The sequence below is a fragment of the Pristiophorus japonicus genome, chromosome 2 (genome assembly GCF_044704955.1).
Source record: "Pristiophorus japonicus isolate sPriJap1 chromosome 2, sPriJap1.hap1, whole genome shotgun sequence".
NCBI classification, from domain to species: Eukaryota; Metazoa; Chordata; class Chondrichthyes; family Pristiophoridae; genus Pristiophorus; species Pristiophorus japonicus.
Window position 1 is genome coordinate 69414254 of NC_091978.1, and position 19086 is coordinate 69433339.

The 19086-nt window shown below is 44.4% G+C and overlaps 1 protein-coding gene across 1 annotated transcript in view; it reads right to left on the bottom strand.

Moving 5' to 3' along the window:
- cplx4a (complexin 4a) overlaps positions 1-19086 on the bottom strand; it is a 100679-nt gene that overhangs the window by 35451 nt on the left and 46142 nt on the right. Inside the window, exon 2 of the mRNA XM_070862319.1 lies at positions 1688-1775. Within this exon, the coding sequence (XP_070718420.1) occupies positions 1688-1775 (88 nt within the window). The remainder of the gene's footprint in view (positions 1-1687; positions 1776-19086) is intronic.

Here is a 19086-nt window from a genome sequence, read left to right on the forward strand (position 1 = left end):
CCTTGATAAAATGCAACATCCCCACTGACACCTGGGAGTCCCTGGGCAAAGACTGCCCTAAATGGAGGAAGTGCATCGCTGAGAGCATGCAGCAATCAAGCGCAGGCAGCGGAAAGAGCATGCAGCAAACCAGTCCCACCCACCCTTTCCCTCAATGACTGTCTGTCCCACCTGTGACAAGGACTGTGGTTCTCATATTGGACTATTCAGCCACCCAAGGACTCATTTTAAGAGTGGAAGCAAGTATTCCTCGATTCTGAGGGACTGCCTATAATGATGATGATATATAGAATACCCTGATTGTATAGATCACAGTGCCATTTATTTGATCTTAATACCCGAGAAGTTAAATGGAAGCAAATAGTTGAGTTACAAGTCAAACAGAACATTACCTAGTTGTTCATGTGTGCTGGAAATTTCTCCTGATCAACTGGTATGACTTCAGAAGAAGACCAGCAGAAACCCCAGATAGACACATAAATGAGGTTTCCCGCTGATCCTCTGCCAAAGAAGAAGCCCCAAGAAAATTCCCGACAATGGTGTTTTCTTGTAAGATTGCCTAGTGCAGGATCCTGGACATCAAACTGGGGACAGCAATATCAACCTTGGTACATTGCAACATTGCAATATGTTGCTAAATTGTCGACACATTTAGAAAAATATCTATTCTACTGAAAATATGCTTGACACCATTCATCATACTTTTGCTTTTAACAACAAATATCAATAAAATATATAATATAAAAACAGAAAATGCTGGAAATACTCAGCAGGTCAGGTAGCATCTGTGGCGAGAGAAATAATTAACGTTTCATGTCGAAGACCCTTCATCAGACCTGGAAACGTTAGAGATGTAACAGATTTTTAAGCAAGTGTAGGAGCAGGGAGAGGGGTGAGGGGAGGAAAGGTCTGTGATAGGGTGGAAGGCAGGAAAGATTAAGAGACAAAAGGGATGATGGACAAAAGGCGATGGTAATGGGACAAGTTGAGTCTAGATGAGGTGTAAATGGAAATGTCAGAATCAATAGCTGCCATGGGACAGATGTTATGGTCTGAAAATGTTGAACTCGATGTTGAGTCCAGAAAGCTGTAAAGTGCCTAAACGAAAGATGAGGTGCTGTTCCTCGAGCTTGTGTTGTGCTTTGTTGGAGCAGTGTAAGTAGCCGAGGACGGAGAGTGGGAGTGGAGCGGAGAATTAAAGTGACAGGTGACTGGAAGCTTAGGGTCTCATTTGTGGACTAAACAGAAGTGTTCTGCAAAGCGGTCACCCAATCTGTGTTTGGTCTCCCCGATGTAGAGGAGAAGGTATCGTGAGCAGCAAATACAGTATACTAAATTGCAAGAAGTACTGTTTCACCTGGAAGGAGTGTTTTGGATGTGCTGGACAGTGGGGAGAGGTGAAAGGGCAGGTGTTGCATCTCCTGCACTTGCACGGGAAGGTGCCTTGCGAAGGGAAAGGGGTATTGGGGATGATTGAGGAGTGGACCAGGGTGTTGCGGAGGGAGTGGTTCCTTCGGAATGCTGAAAGGGGAGGGGAGGGGAAGATGTGTTTGTAGGTGGGATCACGCTGGAGGTGATGGAAATAGCTGGTGGGGTGTTAGGTGAGGACTAAGGGAAGGAACCCTGTTGTGGTTCTGGGAGGGAGGGGAAGGGGTGAGAACAGAAGTGCGGGAAAAATATGTTTTACCTTTGGGAGCCTGTACTTTTCTCTTAAGTGAATCCTGAGAGATGCCCTTTCTGCTTTCTTCTGTGCAAACAAGCCATCTCGTTCCATTCTGAAACCAGTAAGAAATATATAGTTTTGATACAACAACAACTTGTATTTATATAGCGCCTTTAACGTAGTGAAACGTCCCATGGCGCTTCACAGGAGTATTAGTAGAAATAAGCTGCACAAGTAGAAATTAGTGCAGGTAACCAAAAGTTTGGTCAAAGGGGTATGTTTTAACGAACGTCTTGAAGCAGGAAATAGAGGTAGAGAGGCAGAAAGGTTTAGGCAGGGAGTTCCAGAGCTTGGGGCCGAGGCAACAGAAAGCATGGCCGCCAAGTGTAGGAGCAGGGAGAGGCGTGAGGAGAGGAAAGGTCTGTGATAGGGTGGAAGGCAGGAGAGATTAAGAGAGAAAAGGGATGATGGACAAAAGGAGATGGTAATGGGACAAGTTAAGAAACAAAAAGATGAGTCTCGATGAGGTGTAAATGGAAACTGGACTCAACATCGAGCTCAACATTTTCAGACCATAACATCCGACCCTATTTTTTGTCCCCGTGGCAGCTGTTGAGCGATTATAATCTGGGATGCACAAGTGGGCTGAATTAGAGGAGCGCAGACATCTCGGGGAGGGGGGGTGGGGGGGGGGGCGGTTGTGGGGATGGTGGATATTACAGAGACAGGGAGGGGCAAGGCTATGGAGGGATTTGAAAATAAGGAAGAGAATTTTGAAATTGAGACATTGCTTAACCAGAAGCCAATGTAAGTCAGTGAGCACAGGGGGGATGGGTGAGCGGGACTTGGTGCGAGTTAGGAAACGGACAGCTGAGTTTTGTATCACCTTTAGTTTACATAGGATAGAATGTGGGAGGCCAGCCAGGAGTGCGTTGGAATAGTCAAGTCAAGTCTGCTAGCAGAACAAAAAATCCTAAAAGGTAACTCGGCTCTGACTGTCTCTGGAAAGAGCTGACATTTATTGTCAGTTTTTTGTTGGGCTTGGTTGTACAATTTTCTGACATTGGAATCATTTTAAAAGGTTTAACAGTAACCATTATATTATCTCCAGTTGTGGTTGGTCCTCACTGCACATTCCTCTTCCCTTCTCTCTCTCTCTGCAAAGTTCAAAGCCAGATTTGAAGAAAATAACCTTTGGGTCAGGTGGCAGGTCAGGTCAAAACGCAAGATGGCATCATTGCTAATTGCTGACTGCGAGAAATGTGATTTTGTTAAGTGGAATAGAAAAGTCACAGTCAGTAACACACTGGCAAGAATGATTTTGCAAGGTTTCGGAAACCACTGGACTCCAACAAGTTTTGAGGTCTGAGAATTCAGCTTGGGGGGGCTGAAATTCTGTGTGAAGAAGCGTCTGTGGTAGCATCGAAGAGAGACGATTTAATGATGAGGCCCTGCTAATTTTAGGAATAATGGAGTGAAGCAAGTACATTTGTGATGAGGGAAGTCAGAAGCCCAGCATTCACTAAGTATGGAGCAAATCACACGCTCCATTGATATTGTTGTTGCGACTCAGAGCACCTGTCAGGAAGTCTGAAAGAAAGTACACTAGAAGAGTATAATGATAAGGTATGAAAGAAAACAAAGAACTTGCATTTATATAGTGACTTTCATGACCTCTGGACATCCCAAAGTACTTTATAGCCTATGAAGTGCAATCACTGCTGCATTATTTGCACACAGCAAGATCCCATAAACGAGATAACCAACTCACTTGTTCAGTGATGTTAGTCAAGGGATAAATGTTGGCCAAGACACTAGGAGAACTCCCCCAGCTCGTCATCAAATAATACCATAGGATATTTTACATTCACCTGAGAGAGCACACAGGGCCTCAGTTTATTATCTCATTTAAAAGATGGTACCGCCCACCGTGCAGCACTGAGGGGATTCTCAGCCTAGATTATTAGCTGCTTTAACCTTCAACCTTTTAACATTGAGCCATGGCTGACACTGAAGATTATTCCTCTAAAGCAGCAGCACAGGGTTTATATGCACAAGAGAAAAAGTTGCAAATGTAAAGTTACATGCAGTTTTGCTGGTGGAAAAAAAACATTAGCATTAATGCAACATGCACGGCATTAGAAGTAAAAATACTAGAGCTATTCAAATTACATTGTACATGCAATGATGGAAGAGTGAGTGCACTAGAGGAAGGCATGTCCGTGGCCCAAATTTCCACAGGGAATAATGCGTCTTCTATTTATAGTGAAATCACAAGTATAAAGAAAGTGCTTATGTTTTCACTACAGAGATCAGAGATAATTTTTCTCAGTGTTTCAATCATAACTGCTCCAGTCTTCAAGGGAAAATTTGCACATAATAAAAGGAAACCCCAGATCTGAAGGAACTTGCACTATATAAAGAAGCTTTGGTGCATTTGTTTGGGTAGGAAAGTTTAGAAAGCATTAAGTCCTAGTGATAAACACCATATTAATTTAATAGTCTTTGATTTGCACAGTGTTATATGCACTAAAGCAGAAATATTTCCAGGAACGTCCCACTGGCAGGACTTTGTATAGTGCAATCATAACTCTCAAAAATAGGCTCACGATCTCACATGGCCGATTTGTTGTTCCTGAAGTGTGATTTGGAGCCAAATAAGGAGACCTCATCACCAGCATGTAGGATCAATTGTGCACAGCACACTTCTAAATTTCCAATATACACTATAAGCGCTCTTCTTTTTTCAGGTGCCAATGGATCTATACATTTCAAACATGCATAGAATATAAAAGCTGGGAGGTTATGCTTAAACTGTATAAAACACTAGTTAGGCCGCAGAGTACGGCAGATAGTTCTGGTCATCACATTACACGAAGAGTGTGATTGCACTAGAAGAGATACAGAGGTATTTACAAGAATGTTGCCAGTACTGGAGAACTTTAGCTGTGAGAAAAGATTTGATAGGCTATGGTTGTTTTTTTTGGAACAGAGGAGGATGAGGGGAGACTTAATTGAGGTGTATGAAATTAAGAACGGCCAAGATTGAGTGGATAGGAATGACCTATTTCCCTAAGCAGAGAGGTCAATACCAGGGGGCATAGATTTAAAGTAATTTGGAGAAGGATTAGAGGGCAGTTGGAGAAATTTTTTCACTCAGAAATAGGTCTGCTCTATCCATTCTATCTAGGCCCCAAATAATTTTATACACCTCAATAAGGCCTCCTCTGTTCCAAAGAAAACAAACCCAGCCTATCCAATCTTTCCTCATAGCTCCAATTCTCCAGTCCAGGCAACATCCTCGTAACTCATTGCCTGAAAGAGTGCCGTGAATTTCTATGATTCTATGATTTTCTATTCTTATTTCAGATAAATGTTTTTTTTCTTAAGTGTAAAACAATCACTTAATTGCATTACCAAAGCATGAAGAAATTTACATTCGTTTTGAGACATGTTATATGTTTTCATAGAATCAAAGAAATTTACAGCACGGAAGGAGGCCATTTCAGCCCATTATGTCTGTGCCGGCCAACAAAGAGCTATCCAGCATAATCCCAGTTTCCAGCTCTTGCAGCTTATAGCACTTCAAGTTCACATCCAAGTACTTTTTAAATGTGGTGAGGGTTTCTGCCTCTACCACCCTTTCAGGCAGTGAGTTCCAGACCCCCACCACCCTCTGGGTGAAGATATTTCTCCTCAAATCCCCTCGAAACCTCCTACCAATTACTTTAAATCTATACCCCTTGGTTCTTGACCACTCTAAGGGAAATAGGTCTGTCCTATCCACTCTAGGCCCCGAATAATTTTATACACCTATAAGGTCTCCCCTCAGCCTCCTCTGTTCCAAAGAAAACAAACCCAGCCTATTCAATCTTTCCTCATAGCTACAATTCTTCAGTCCAGGCAGCATCCTCATAAATCTCCTCTGTACCCTCGCTAGTGCAATCACATCTTTCTTGTAATATGGTGACTAGAACTGCGCACAGTACTTTAGCTGTGGCCTAACTAGTGTTTTATAAAGTTCAAGCAAAACCTCCCTGCTCTTTTATTCTGTGCCTCGGCTAATAAAAGCAAGTATTCCGTATGCCTTCTTAACCATCTTATCTACCTGGCTTGCCACCTTCAGGGATCTGTCAACATGCACTTCAAGGTCCCTTTGTTCCTCTACACTTCTGTGTCCTACCATTTAATTTGTATTCCCTTGCCTTGTTAGCCCTCCCCAAATGCATTACCTCACATTACTCTGGATTGAATTCCATTTGCCACTGTTCTGACCAGTTCATCGATATCTTCCTACAGTCTACAACTTCTTCATTATCAACCACACAGTTGATTTCAGTATAATCTGCAAACTTCTTAATAATACTCCCTACATGCAAATCTAAATGATTGATATATTCCACAAAAAGCAAGGGACCTAGTGCTGAGCCCTGCAGAACCCCACTGGAAACAGCCTTCCAGTCACAAAAACACCCATCAACCATTACCCTCTGCTTTCTGCCCCTGAGCCAATTTTGGATCCAACTTGCCACTTTGCCCTGGATCCCATGGACTTTTACTTTTGGAACCTATCAAAAGCCTTGCTAAAATCCATATACACTACATCAAACTCACTACCCTCATCGACCCTCCTTGTTACCTCCTCAAAACATTCAAACAAGTTAGTGAGACAAATCCATGCTGACTGTCCTTGATTAATCCGTGTCTTTCTAAATAAAGATTTATTCTGGCCCTCAGGATTTTTTCCAATAATTTTACCACCACCGAGGTTAGGCTGACTGGCCTGTAATTACTCAGTCTATCTCTGTTTAAAAAGGGAGAAAGAGGTACAGCATTCACAGTCCTCCAGCACCGCACCTGTAGCCAGAGCGGATTGGAAAATGATGGTCAGAGCCTCTGCTATTTCCTCTTTTGTTTCTCTTAACAGCCTAAGATACATTTCATCCAGGCCTGGGGATTTATCCACTTTCAAAGCTGCTAAACCCCTTAATACATCCTCTCTCACTATGTTTATTTCATCTAATATTTCATCCCCACAGTTTTGAAAAACTGCCAGCATGTCCCATGAGTTGACATATGCGTTTCTGCTATGAAAAGGGCAGCCAAAAGCACCTTCACAAATAATGTTTTGACTGGCTACAAGAAGTTATATGTAAAAAGCAGCATAGGCCAATGCAATACCTTCTGAGTATATTGGCTTTCTTACACTTTTACCAAAGCTGATCAGAACAAAAAGCTTGTGTAATAATCAACTGCAATAGCCACCTTCTGCAGGTTTGACTTCATAAAATGGATGGGTAGGTAGCACCTTAACAAATGGCACAGCAGGTGTGTTCTGACAGGTTCTTCAGCTGAGCAGTAGTTGGACCACACCAACCAGAAACTGCAGAGCTAATTAATGCATTACTGCAAACATCCTGAAAAAGAACATCTTTGCGATCAGTTTAGCCATTTTCCAAGCAATTTTAGTCCTATAATGTTTTAAATCCATCGGAAGAAAGCAATTGATGGGGTAAAATAGGTTGTAAGTTAGATTGACATCCTGCAGACTTGTTTGAGAAAAAAAAAACATTGTTAAATAAGCTGAGCTGAACTGAATTTTAACCAATAAGGGAATTAAGGGTTATGGGGAGCGGGCGGGTAAGTGGAGCTGAGTCCACGGCCAGATCAGCCATGATCTTGTTGAATGGCGGAGCAGGCTCGAGGGGCTAGATGGCCTACTCCTGTTCCTAATTCTTATGTTCTTATGTTCTTATGTTCTTATGACACAGGACTGTTCCCAACGCAAATACCAAACATCGGATCTTGGAATGATAGAAGAGCCCTGTACTCCTGCTCTTCAAATAGTAGCCACATGGTGTTATGGGAGTCCATAAAAGGCAAGGAACAGAAAAAAGAGAAAAGAAGAAATGTAACCCTTCCCCCAAAACAGTCCAAGGCAATCTTTCAATTGTCAGTTAGAAATACTGGCCACTCCTGAATATTGTGCGTGATAAAATGACTGTGTAAGAATAGAAACAAAAGAACAAAATCTTGATAAACAAGACATTTTCATGGAATGTTCTGCAAAGGTTTGTTCAAAAACATAAACAGCTGCTGAATTTTACTTAATCTGTTTGAATTGCACTTTTTAAAATAAACATTCGCCATACTCCATTAATGCTAAAAGCTTGAAAATTCAAGGCTATTTCTTGCTCATCAAAGGAACAACTCTATCTTTCATTGTCAGGTTTACTTTCATTCAAGGAGTTATTTTGAATCCATTTTTATGTGGCAACAAAGACTAAAATGCTACTCAACAGACTGTGAATTAAAGAGGCCCGACTCTTATGAATATGGATCAGCTCAGTTAGTGTGGAATTGTAATATAATGCCTGTGACTTTAAAAGGGCACAACGTAGGAAGGACTGAAACTCAGGGAGACAAGAAACCACACAATAAAGTGTTAGTCCTGAAATAACTTTGTGGCTTTCAAATTATTCACGTTATTTGTGATTTGTAGAGACCTCTAAACCTTACTATTCTGTGAATTAACTCACAACTGCCACGTTGTTTCATGGAATACTACTGCAATTTGTAAAGAATTTGCATGTTCTAATAATAACATTTGACCATAGTGACGTACAAGTAAGACGTAGTTATAGGAGCAAAGTTGGAATTGGAAACTTATCTTTAGGAGAAAGGTGGATGCTCAGCTTATCTCAAGATACGTGACCTATCCAATGGAATATATTCTAGGTGTTGGCCACTCGATAGATATGTTTTGAAACTTAAAGGAGTCAAGAAGCCAAGACTGATTTTGTAATGGACACTGAACTATCCCTTATGAATTCTGCCCACAGATGACTGATAGTAAAGGATTCTCCTGTGCAATCTTTTCCTCAATCAGGGTCTCAGCTGCCTGCTGACTCTACTAGCTCTGATCACCTTCTTTATCCTCTTCAGGGGCATCAGTAATATTTTGTAGATGGAAAATTGTGCAGCATACAACAAACCACTGGGCAGATGGTCCCAGATCTATCAAGGTGTCTGAAGCGTGCCTCCAGAATCCTCATGCTTTACTCAAGGACAATCCTGGTAGCACCATCAGCCTTGATCTATGTGGTCTATGGGGTCCTTGGGATCAGAGCCAATGTCATCAGCCACAACATCAGAGGGTAGCTTTGATGTTTCAGCCATCCAGGAAATTTAAAGTAATATATTTTGCAAGTACCCTAGATGGTAAGATTTTAAATGGAGCAGAGGACCTTGGTGTGCAGATACACATACAAGCAGCACATAAAAAAGTCAAACTGATTCACTGGCTTTGTACCTACAGGCATAGAATACAAAATCAAGAAAGCAATGTTGAACCCCAGTTACACCACAGTTGGAGTACTTACAGTTATTGGCATTCCATTATAGAAAGGATATTAAAGTAATAGAAACATGCAGCATTTAGATGTTACTAGAAATAAAGGGACACTTGAGAAGTTTCAGCATTTTTCACTAGATCTCAGAAGGTTATGGAGTAACTTAGTATGCAAACTTTATGCTGCCTGCTCATTTGCATGATTGTAATGTTCAGCCCAACACTAAATACATTGCTGAGTGGCTGAACGCTCAGTAGGGGACCCACATTCGTGCGAGGTGAGCATCAATTAAAGGTAGCCTGCACTATGAGCCTCTTAAAGGGGAGTTGCATTCTGCCTGCAGATCAACATTCAACTAGCTGAGGAAGACATCAATTCATGGGCTAACCAAACTGGAGGAGGATTTCCTGGAGTGCATAAGGGATGGTTTTCTAGACCAATATGTTGAGGAACCAACTATGGGGGAGGCCATCTTAGACTGGGTGTTGTGTAACGAGAGAGGATTAATTAGCAATCTCGTTGTGCGAGGCCCCTTGGGGAAGAGTGACCATAATATGGTGGAATTCTACATTAGGATGGAGAATGAAACAGTTAATTCAGAGACCATGGTCCAGAACTTAAAGAAGGGTAACTTTGAAGGTATGAGGTGTGAATTGGCTAGGATAGATTGGCGAATGATACTTAAGGGGTTGACTGTGAATGGGCAATGGCAGACATTTAGAGACTGCATGGATGAACTACAACAATTGTACATCCCTGTCTGGCGTAAAAATAAAAAAGGGAAGGTGGCTCAACCGTGGCTATCAAGGGAAATCAGGGATAGTATTAAAGCCAAGGAAGTGGCATACAAATTGGCCAGAAATAGCACCGAACCTGGGGACTGGGAGAAATTTTAGAACTCAGCAGAGGAGGACAAAGGGTTTGATTAGGGCAGGGAAAATAGAATACGAGAGGAAGCTTGCAGGGAACATGAAGACGTACTGCAAAAGCTTCTATAGATATGTAAAGAGAAAAAGGTTAGTAAAGACAAACGTAGGTCCCCTGCAGTCAGAATCAGGGGAAGTCATAACCGAAACAAAGAAATGGCAGACCAATTGAACAAGTACTTTGGTTCGGTATTCACTGAGGAGGACACAAACAACCTTCCGGATATAAAAGGGGTCAGAGGGTCAAGTAAGAAGGAGGATTTGAGGGAAATCCTTATTAGTCTGGAAATTGATGGGATTGAAGGCCGATAAATCCCCAGGGCCTGATGGTCTGCATCCCAGAGTACTTAAGGAGGTGGCCTTGGAAATAGCGGGTGCATTGACAGTCATTTTCCAACTTTCCATAGACTCTGGATCAGTTCCTATGGAGTGGAGGGTAGCTAATGTAACCCCACTTTTTAAAAAGGAGAGAGAGAGAAAACAGGGAATTTTAGACCGGTCAGCCTGACATCGGTAGTGGGTAAAATGATGGAATCAATTATTAAGGATGTCATAGCAGCGCATTTGGAAAGAGGTGACATGATAGGTCCAAGTCAGCATGGATTTGTGAAAGGGAAATCATGCTTGACAAATCTTCTGGAATTTTGTGAGGATGTTTCCAGTAGAGTGGACAAGGGAGAACCAGTTGATGTGGTGTATTTGGACTTTCAGAAGACTTTCGACAAGGTCCCACACAAGAGATTAATGAGCAAAGTTAAAGCACATGGGATTGGGGGTGGTGAGCTGACGTGGATTGAGAACTGGTTGGCAGACAGGAAGCAAAGAGTAGGAGTAAATGGGTACTTTTCAGAATGGCAGGCAGTGACTGGTGGGGTACCGCAAGGTTCTGTGCTGGGGCCCCAGCTGTTTACATTGTACATTAATGATTTAGACGAGGGGATTAAATGTAGTATCTTCAAATTTGCGGATGACACTAAGTTGGGTGGCAGTGTGAGCTGCGAGGTGGATGCTATGAGGCTGCAGAGTGACTTGGATAGGTTAGGTGAGTGGGCAAATGCATGGCAGATGAAGTATAATGTGGATAAATGTGAAGTTATCCACTTTGGTGGTAAAAACAGAGAGACAGACTATTGTTTGAATGGTGACAGATTAGGAAAAGGGGAGGTGCAACGAGACCTGGGTGTCATGGTACATCAGTCATTGAAGGTTGGCATGCAGGTACAGCAGGCGGTTAAGAAAGCAAATGGCATGTTGGCCTTCATAGCGAGGGGATTTGAGTACAGTGGCAGGGAGGTGTTACTACAGTTGTACAGGGCCTTGGTGAGGCCACACCTGGAGTATTATGTACAGTTTTGGTCTCCTAACTTGAGGAAGGACATTCTTGCTATTGAGGGAGTGCAGCGAAGGTTCACCAGACTGATTCCCGGGATGGCGGGACTGACATATCAAGAAAGACTGGATCAACTGGGCTTGTATTCACTGGAGTTCAGAAGAATGAGAGGGGATCTCATAGAAACATTTAAAATTCTGACGGGTTTAGACAGGTTAGATGCAGGAAGAATGTTCCCAATGTTGGGGAAGTCCAGAACCAGGGGTCACAGTCTAAGGATAAGGGGTAAGCCATTTAGGACCGAGATGAGGAGAAACTTCTTCACCCAGAGAGTGGTGAACCTGTGGAATTCTCTACCACAGAAAGTTGTTGAGGCCAATTCACTAAATATATTCAAAAAGGAGTTAGATGTAGTCCTTACTACTAGGGGGATCAAGGGGTATGGTGAGAAAGCAGGAAGGGGGTACTGAAGTTGCATGTTCAGCCATGAACTCATTGAATGGTGATGCAGGCTCGAAGGGCCGAATGGCCTACTCCTGCACCTATTTTCTATGTTTCTATGTTTGTTTGATGGCACAACAGGGGAGAGTATGCACCAAGGTTCTCCGATGCAGCACCGGAGGCCTTTGTGCAGGAGATCAATTCGAGGAGAGAAGTCCTCTTTCCACAGTGGCCCAAGAGGCCCTCCAGGCAACAGACAAAAGTGCAATGAGAGCAGATGGCCAATGTGGTGAATGCCAGCAGTGCTGCCCCGAGAATGTGGACACAGTGCAGGAATAAGGATCATGACCTCACACGAGTGGTCAAGTCAGTAAATTCACCTTCAAATGCCATATCCCACTAGTCTCACATACTGCTCAATGCATCACACCCCCATCACTCACCTATCAAAAATCTTTATCACGATTCATACCTTCACCTCACCCTCACACACATACCACTGCTGCAAGCCTCAAACCCACATCTTGCAGCTTGCAAACACTGCCAGCTATTCAACCATGACAAGCACAGCACCCAAACACATTGCACCATAATCACTGACACATTTTCTCTTGCAGGAAAAGGTGGTGTGTAACTGGCGCCAGCAGAACCGAGCTGGTGAGTGGCAGGTTCACCTGTGTCCCCTCACCCCCTTGGAGGACATGGTGCTGGCCATTGTTGGGAGAGGCATGTCTAAGCCTGTGGCCAGCAGCGGGGCTGAAAGAGTACAAGATGCCGGTATCCTCATACGTTATCCTCCTTCTGACATCCCACTTCTCTCTCATCCCACAATCTCTTCTGATTTACAATCTGCTCTTGCTTTCCCCTCTTTCGTCACCACAACCCTTCTCTTTATCTTTTCTCATTTCAGATACCCAAGAAATCCAACCTGCCCAGCCAGTGATTGTAGAAGGAAATAGAGAGGAGCAAAGAAGAAGAAACACCACCTTCTTCTTAGGCAGACTCCCGGAGTCGAGGATGACTTGCCTCCTCGCTAATATTATGAGTTCTAAGGTGACTAATGAGTCCTATGCGGCATCTAAAGACTGCCACAGGTGGGGCAGGTGGTGGTTGAATGGATGGGTGGGTGGGGTGCTTGGTTTGTCATATGCTCCTTCTGCTGTTTGTACTTGGCTTCCCGTGCTCCCGACGAAGAAACTCGAAGTGCTTGGCGCCTTCTCGAAAGCTTCTCCTCCACTTTGAGCGGTCTTAGCCCAGGGATTCCCAAGAGTCAATGAGGATGTTACATTTTTTCAAGAAGGCTTGAGGACATTTTTGAAGCATTTTCTTGTCATGACAGAGGTCGGAGTAGAGTGCTCGTTTCCAGGAGTCTTGTATCAGGTAGGCAGATAATGTGGCCCAGCCATCGGAGCTGATTTAGCATGATCAATGCCTCGATGCTGGAGATGTTGGCCTGAGAGAAAATGCTGATGTTGGTACGCCTATCCTGCCAATGGATTTGCAGGATTTTGCGGAGGCAGCATTGGTGGTACTTCTCCAATGCTTTGAGGGGCCTACTGTACATTGTCCATGTCTCTGAAGCATATAGGAGGGCAGGTATCACTGCTGCTCTGTAGACCATGAGCTTGGTGCCGGGTTTGAGGTCTTGTTCTTCAAACACTCTTTTCCTCAGGCGGTCGAAAACTGCACCGGTACACTGAAGGCAGTGTTGGATTTCATCACCGATGACTGCTCTCGCTGTCAGCCAGCCAGCCCAGACTGCTGCCAACAGTGCCGAGGTGGTGCAGTCCACAGCCGGGCCTTCTAGGTCCAGAGGTGCTCAAGGTCATCCTGCAAGGCCATCTGCAGTCTCCCCCTCTATAGGTTGCCTCCTCCTCTTCTACTTTCTCCTCCTCCTCAGCTGGTTTCTGTATGCCTGGTGGCAAGGGCTGGGCCCTCATGATGGCGAGATTGTGGAGCATGCGGCAGATGATGATGAATCTTGAGACTGAGGGAACAGCGGCTGGTGCAGAATGAAAGCACCATGACTACTATCACGATACCGGGCATTCACCATCATAATGTGCTGAGCATAGTCGCACACCAACTGCACATTCAGTGAATGGTACCTGTTATGTATGTAATAACTCGATAGAATGAATACTGTAAACTAACAAAGGTACAAACCTGGTTCTGCTTTATTAGGGCCCAAAATGATACATTACATGATGGCTTGCCTTTTATACCTGGGTTGCACACATGTGTGTACAGCCCAATGACCTCCGACAGTCTCGCCACCTGGTGGCTAGTAACCCCAAGCATACATACATGACAATATCCCCCTTTACGATATTAGTAACAGTCTTTTTACAAATTGAGACGGTCTGGGGCTTTCCGCTCCCGAGTTGATCGTCTTAGTTCAACTCCAGCCTTGGGCGAGCATTCTGACTGGGGGCTGGGTAGCCGATCTGATGGGAGTGGCAATGAAACTGTCAGGGATTGAAAGTCCAGATTCATTGATGACAGCGGAGTCCTCTGATGACTGAGGGTAGGTTGGTTGGATACTGATTGTGTCTTCAACAGACTGTTCTGGTTCATCCATGTGCTGCAGCTTTATCTGATCAACATGTTTCCTGCATGTTTGCCCATTCTTGAGCTTGACGATAAACACTCTGTTACCCTCCTTGGTCGTAACAGTACCGGTGATCCACTTGGGACCTTGACCATAATTTAGTACATACGCTGGATCGTTAACAGAAATGTCGCATGGCACAGCAGCACAATCATGATACCACTGCTGACTTTGACGTCTGTATTCAACATGATCGTTCAAGTCAGGGTGGACAAGAGAGAGCTTGGTCTTGAGACCTCTCTTCATCAATAGGCAGCAGGGGAGACCCCGGTAAGCATGTGGGGTCTTATCCTTAACTAAGCAATATGCATGACAAGCAAGTCTGCAGTGAACCTTGAGTTACACGTTTCGTACTCTGCTTGATGGTTTGGACAGCACACTCTGTTTGACCATGAGATGCGGGTTTGAATAGTGCTGACCTCATATGTTTGATACCATTGAGTTTCATGAACTCTTGCAACTCCAGACTAATGAAGCAAGGTCCATTGTCGCTTACAACGATGTCAGGCAGACCATGCGTGACAAACATAACACAAAGGCTCTTAATGGTCGCTGTGGATGTACTGGATGACATGATTATACACTCTATCCACTTGGAATATGCATCCACCACAACTAAAAACAACTTTCTCAGGAACAGACCTGCAAAGTCGACATGGATCCTGGACCAAGGTTTAGATGGCCACGACCACAGATTCAGCGGTGATTCCACTGGTGCTTTACTTAGCTGCATGCAAGTGTTGCACTGATGCACACATGATTACAGATCAGAGTCAATTCCAAGCCACCATACACAAGACTTGGCAATGGCTTTCATCATGACAATACCGGGATCAGTGCTATGGAGATCATGTACAAATTTCTCTCTGCCTTTCTTAGACATCATAACATGATTACCCCACAGTAAACAATCTGACTGAATGGATAGTTCACCTTTGCGATGGTTGTTAGGTTTGGTCTCATCACCTATTTGCTTGGGTGTGGCAGACCAATCACCACTAAGGATATAACATTTCACAACCGATAATATCGGGTCCTGGCTAGTCCAGGTCTTAACTTGTTGAACCGTGACAGGGGTTCCTTCACTTTCAAAAGCATCCATAACTAACAGTAGGTCTGCAGGTTGTGGTGTCTCCACCTCCGGTGTGGGCAACAGCAGACAGCTCAGTGCATCGGCACAATTCTTGGTGCCAGGTCTATGGCGAATGACATAATCATAGGCAGATAATGTCAGCGCCCACCTCTAGATGCGGGACAATGCATTGGTATTGATACCTTTGTTTTCCGAAAACAATGAAATGAGTGGCCTGTGATCTGTTTCCAGTTCAAACCGAAGACCAAACAGGTACTGATGCATCTTTTTAATCCCATACACACAGGCTAATGCTTCTTTTTCTACCATGCTGTAGGCTCTTTCCGCCTTTGACAAACTTTTAGAAGCATACACAACAGGTTGTAGTTTACCCGACTCATTAGCTTGTTGGAGCACGCAACCAACTCCACATGATGAAGCATCACAGGCACTTGCTCGGATCATAATGTACCAGCAGCTTGTTAGAGCAAAGCAGATTAGTAGCTTTCTCAAAAGCTCTATCTTGAGACGCACCCCAAACCCAGTTGTCGCCTTTTCTTAGCAGCATGTACAGTAGCTCTAATAAAGTGCTCAATCTAGGTAGGAAATTACCGAAGTAGTTGAGTAGACCAAGGAACGAATGCAGCTCTGTCACATTCTGAGGCTTGGGTGCATTTTTGATGGCCTTGGTTTGCGAGTCCATAGGCCTAATGCCTTCAGCAGCAATTTTCCTCCCCAGGAAGACGCACTTCGAACGTTTCAGTCTGAGTGCCACTTTGTCCAGACGATGTAGAACCTCTTCCAGGTGGTTCAGATGTTCGGCAGTGTCACGACCTGTGACCAGGATGTCATCTTGGAACACTATCTAGGGACAGACTTCAGTAGACTCTCCATGTTCCTCTGAAATATGGCTGCAGCCGAGTGAATTCCGAAAGGACACCTGTTGTAGATAAATAGTCCTTTATGAGTGTTGATGCATTTAAGTTTCTTCAATGTCTCGACCAGCTCCTGTGTCATGTAGGCGGTCAGATCCACTTTAGTCAATGACTTCCCCCAGGCTAGCATTGCAAACAGGTCATCAGCCTTTGATAACGGGTATTGATCCTGTTTCGAAACTCGGTTGATCATAACCTTGTAGTCTTCACATATCCTGACAGCGCCATCACTTTTCAACATAGGAACAATGGGGCTGGCCCATTCATTAAATTCGACCGGTGATATGACCCCTTCACACTCGAGTCTGTCCAGTTCAATTTCGACCTTCTCCTTCATCGTGTATGGAACCGCCCGAGCTTTATGATGGACGGGTCTTGCATTCGAGTCCACGTGGATCTGCATCTTGGCTCCCGTAAAATTGCCGATGCCCCGTTCAAACAGCGAGGGGAACTTGCTCAGCACTTGAGCAGATGGAGTATCATCCTCAGATGACAACGCTTTGATATCGTTCCAATTCCATTTGATTTTTTTCTAGCCAATTCCTGCTGAACAGTGTTGGACCACTGCCTGGAACAATCTTTAATGGTAAATCATGAACCGTACCATCATATGATACCTTGACTGCCAATCATTGTTATGAGTTCTTTAGTGTACGTACACAACTTGGCATTGACTGGACTCAGCTTAAGCCTCACAGCCTTAGTATCCCACAGCTTGTCGAATGTTCTCTGGCTCATTATTGATTGACTCGCACCCATGTCCAATTCCATCAGTACCGGCACACCGTTAAGTTTCACATTAATCATTATCGGTTGGCTCTTTATTAGGAATGAATACATTCCATAAACTTCCTCCTCTGGTATCTCAGATTGCATATCTGGATCCATGCTATACTGGTCATCATCCTCCATGTGGTGTATCGCACGCTTGCTCAGTTGTGGACACATGCACTGGAGATGCCCCCATCTCAAACAACCTTTACAAATGTACTGTTAAAACCGACATTGATGAGGTCCATGATTGCCCCACAACGCCAACATGGTGAAATCGAATTCATTCCTGTTGGCGGACTTTGATCAGCCACAGGTTTCGCATACACAGTCGAGTTGGCCTTGCCTTATGCAGCTCTGCCAAACGACGATACAATCTTGTTTATAGTACTTGCCGAGTTCTGATTTTCCGATGATATCTTCTTTAAGTGTTTGTCCGTCGTCATGCATGCCTGGGCAATTGTGATGGTCTTGCTCAAGTTCAGCGTTTCCGCTGCCAGTAGCTTACGCAGGATCACCTTATGGTTGATGCCGGTTGCAAAGAAGTCCCGCAGCATGTCTCCCAATACGTTTTCAAACTTACATGGTCCAGCTAGACATCTTAGATCGGCAACAAATTCCGACACATTCTGGCCCTCAGAACGAACGTGCGTGTAGAATCGATTTCGTGAGATGATGATGCCGCCTTCTGGTTTCAGATGGTCACGTACCAGAGCACACAATTCCTCATAGTCGTTGTTCATTGGACTTGCAGGCAAGAGAAGATTCTTTATGAGTCCATAGATTTTCGGACCGCAAACAGTGAGGAAGACCGCCCTGCGCCTAACTGCCTCAGTGGGTTCCTCCATTTTGTTTGCCACAAAGTACTGGTCCAGGCGAGCTACAAAATCTGCCCCGTCCTCTCCCTCCACGAATCTCTCCAGAATTCCAATTGTGCTCATTTTTGCATGCAAAGGTTCTTAAGTTACCTCGTCGCCAAATGTTATGTATGTAATAACTTGATAGACTGAATACTGTAAACTAACACAGGTGCAAACCTGGCTCTGCTTTATTAGGGCCCAAAGTGATTATATTACATGAAGGCTTGCCTTTTATACCTGGGCTGCACATACATGCATACAGCCCAATGACCTCCGACAGTCGTGCCACCTGGTGGCTAGTAACCCCAAGCATACATACATGACAGTACCCTTTGCGGTTGCTGTACATCTCAGCATTTAGATGCGGTACCTGCAAAGCCATGAGTGTGCAGTCGATGGTGCAGTCGATGGTGAAGCCCAGTATCCTGGCAAAGCTGTGTGCAAGCTCTGCCTGCTTCTCTCTGGTAAGAACAAAGACAATGAACTCCCCTCTCCTGGCATAAGGAGTGTCTATCATCTCTCTTACGCAGCAGTGGACGGTGAACTGAGAGATGTTACAGATATCACCTGCTCCAAACTGGTTGGATCCCAATGCAAAGAAATTCAGGGCCAGTGCTGTCCTTGCTCTGGTGTGAGGCTGCAGGTCTGGTTGCAAGGGGTTGCAGAGTTCTGTGAGCACCTCTTTCATAAAGCACAAGCCTCACACACTGCTCCTGGCTCAGGTTCAGTTAAGAGAATTGCTCTCGGAAGTTCCTAGATGGGCAAGGGGATAAGGTCTCCTGCTGAGAGCACTTCTCCCCCTCCTCCTCCTCCCTCTGTGAGCAGCTTGTTCTCCTCTTTGCTGCCTCTGCCACATCTTCCTGCCATGCTGCAGGCTAAGGGGGATGACAACTAGAGCACCCATGACTGGGAGCAAGTGGTCTGACTTGAAGTGAGAACCAAGGCCTTCTCCACTCGCTGCCCCACTCCACATCACCTCATCAACTTTAGACAACTCTGGAAAGATCCAAACATTTCCACAACCATACACAGGGCCAGTAGAAATTAATCAGCAAATAACCTTAGAGTGATCGCTGATCCCTTTAAATATCACTGGTGGAGGGACCTTGCTGCTGCTGACCGCAT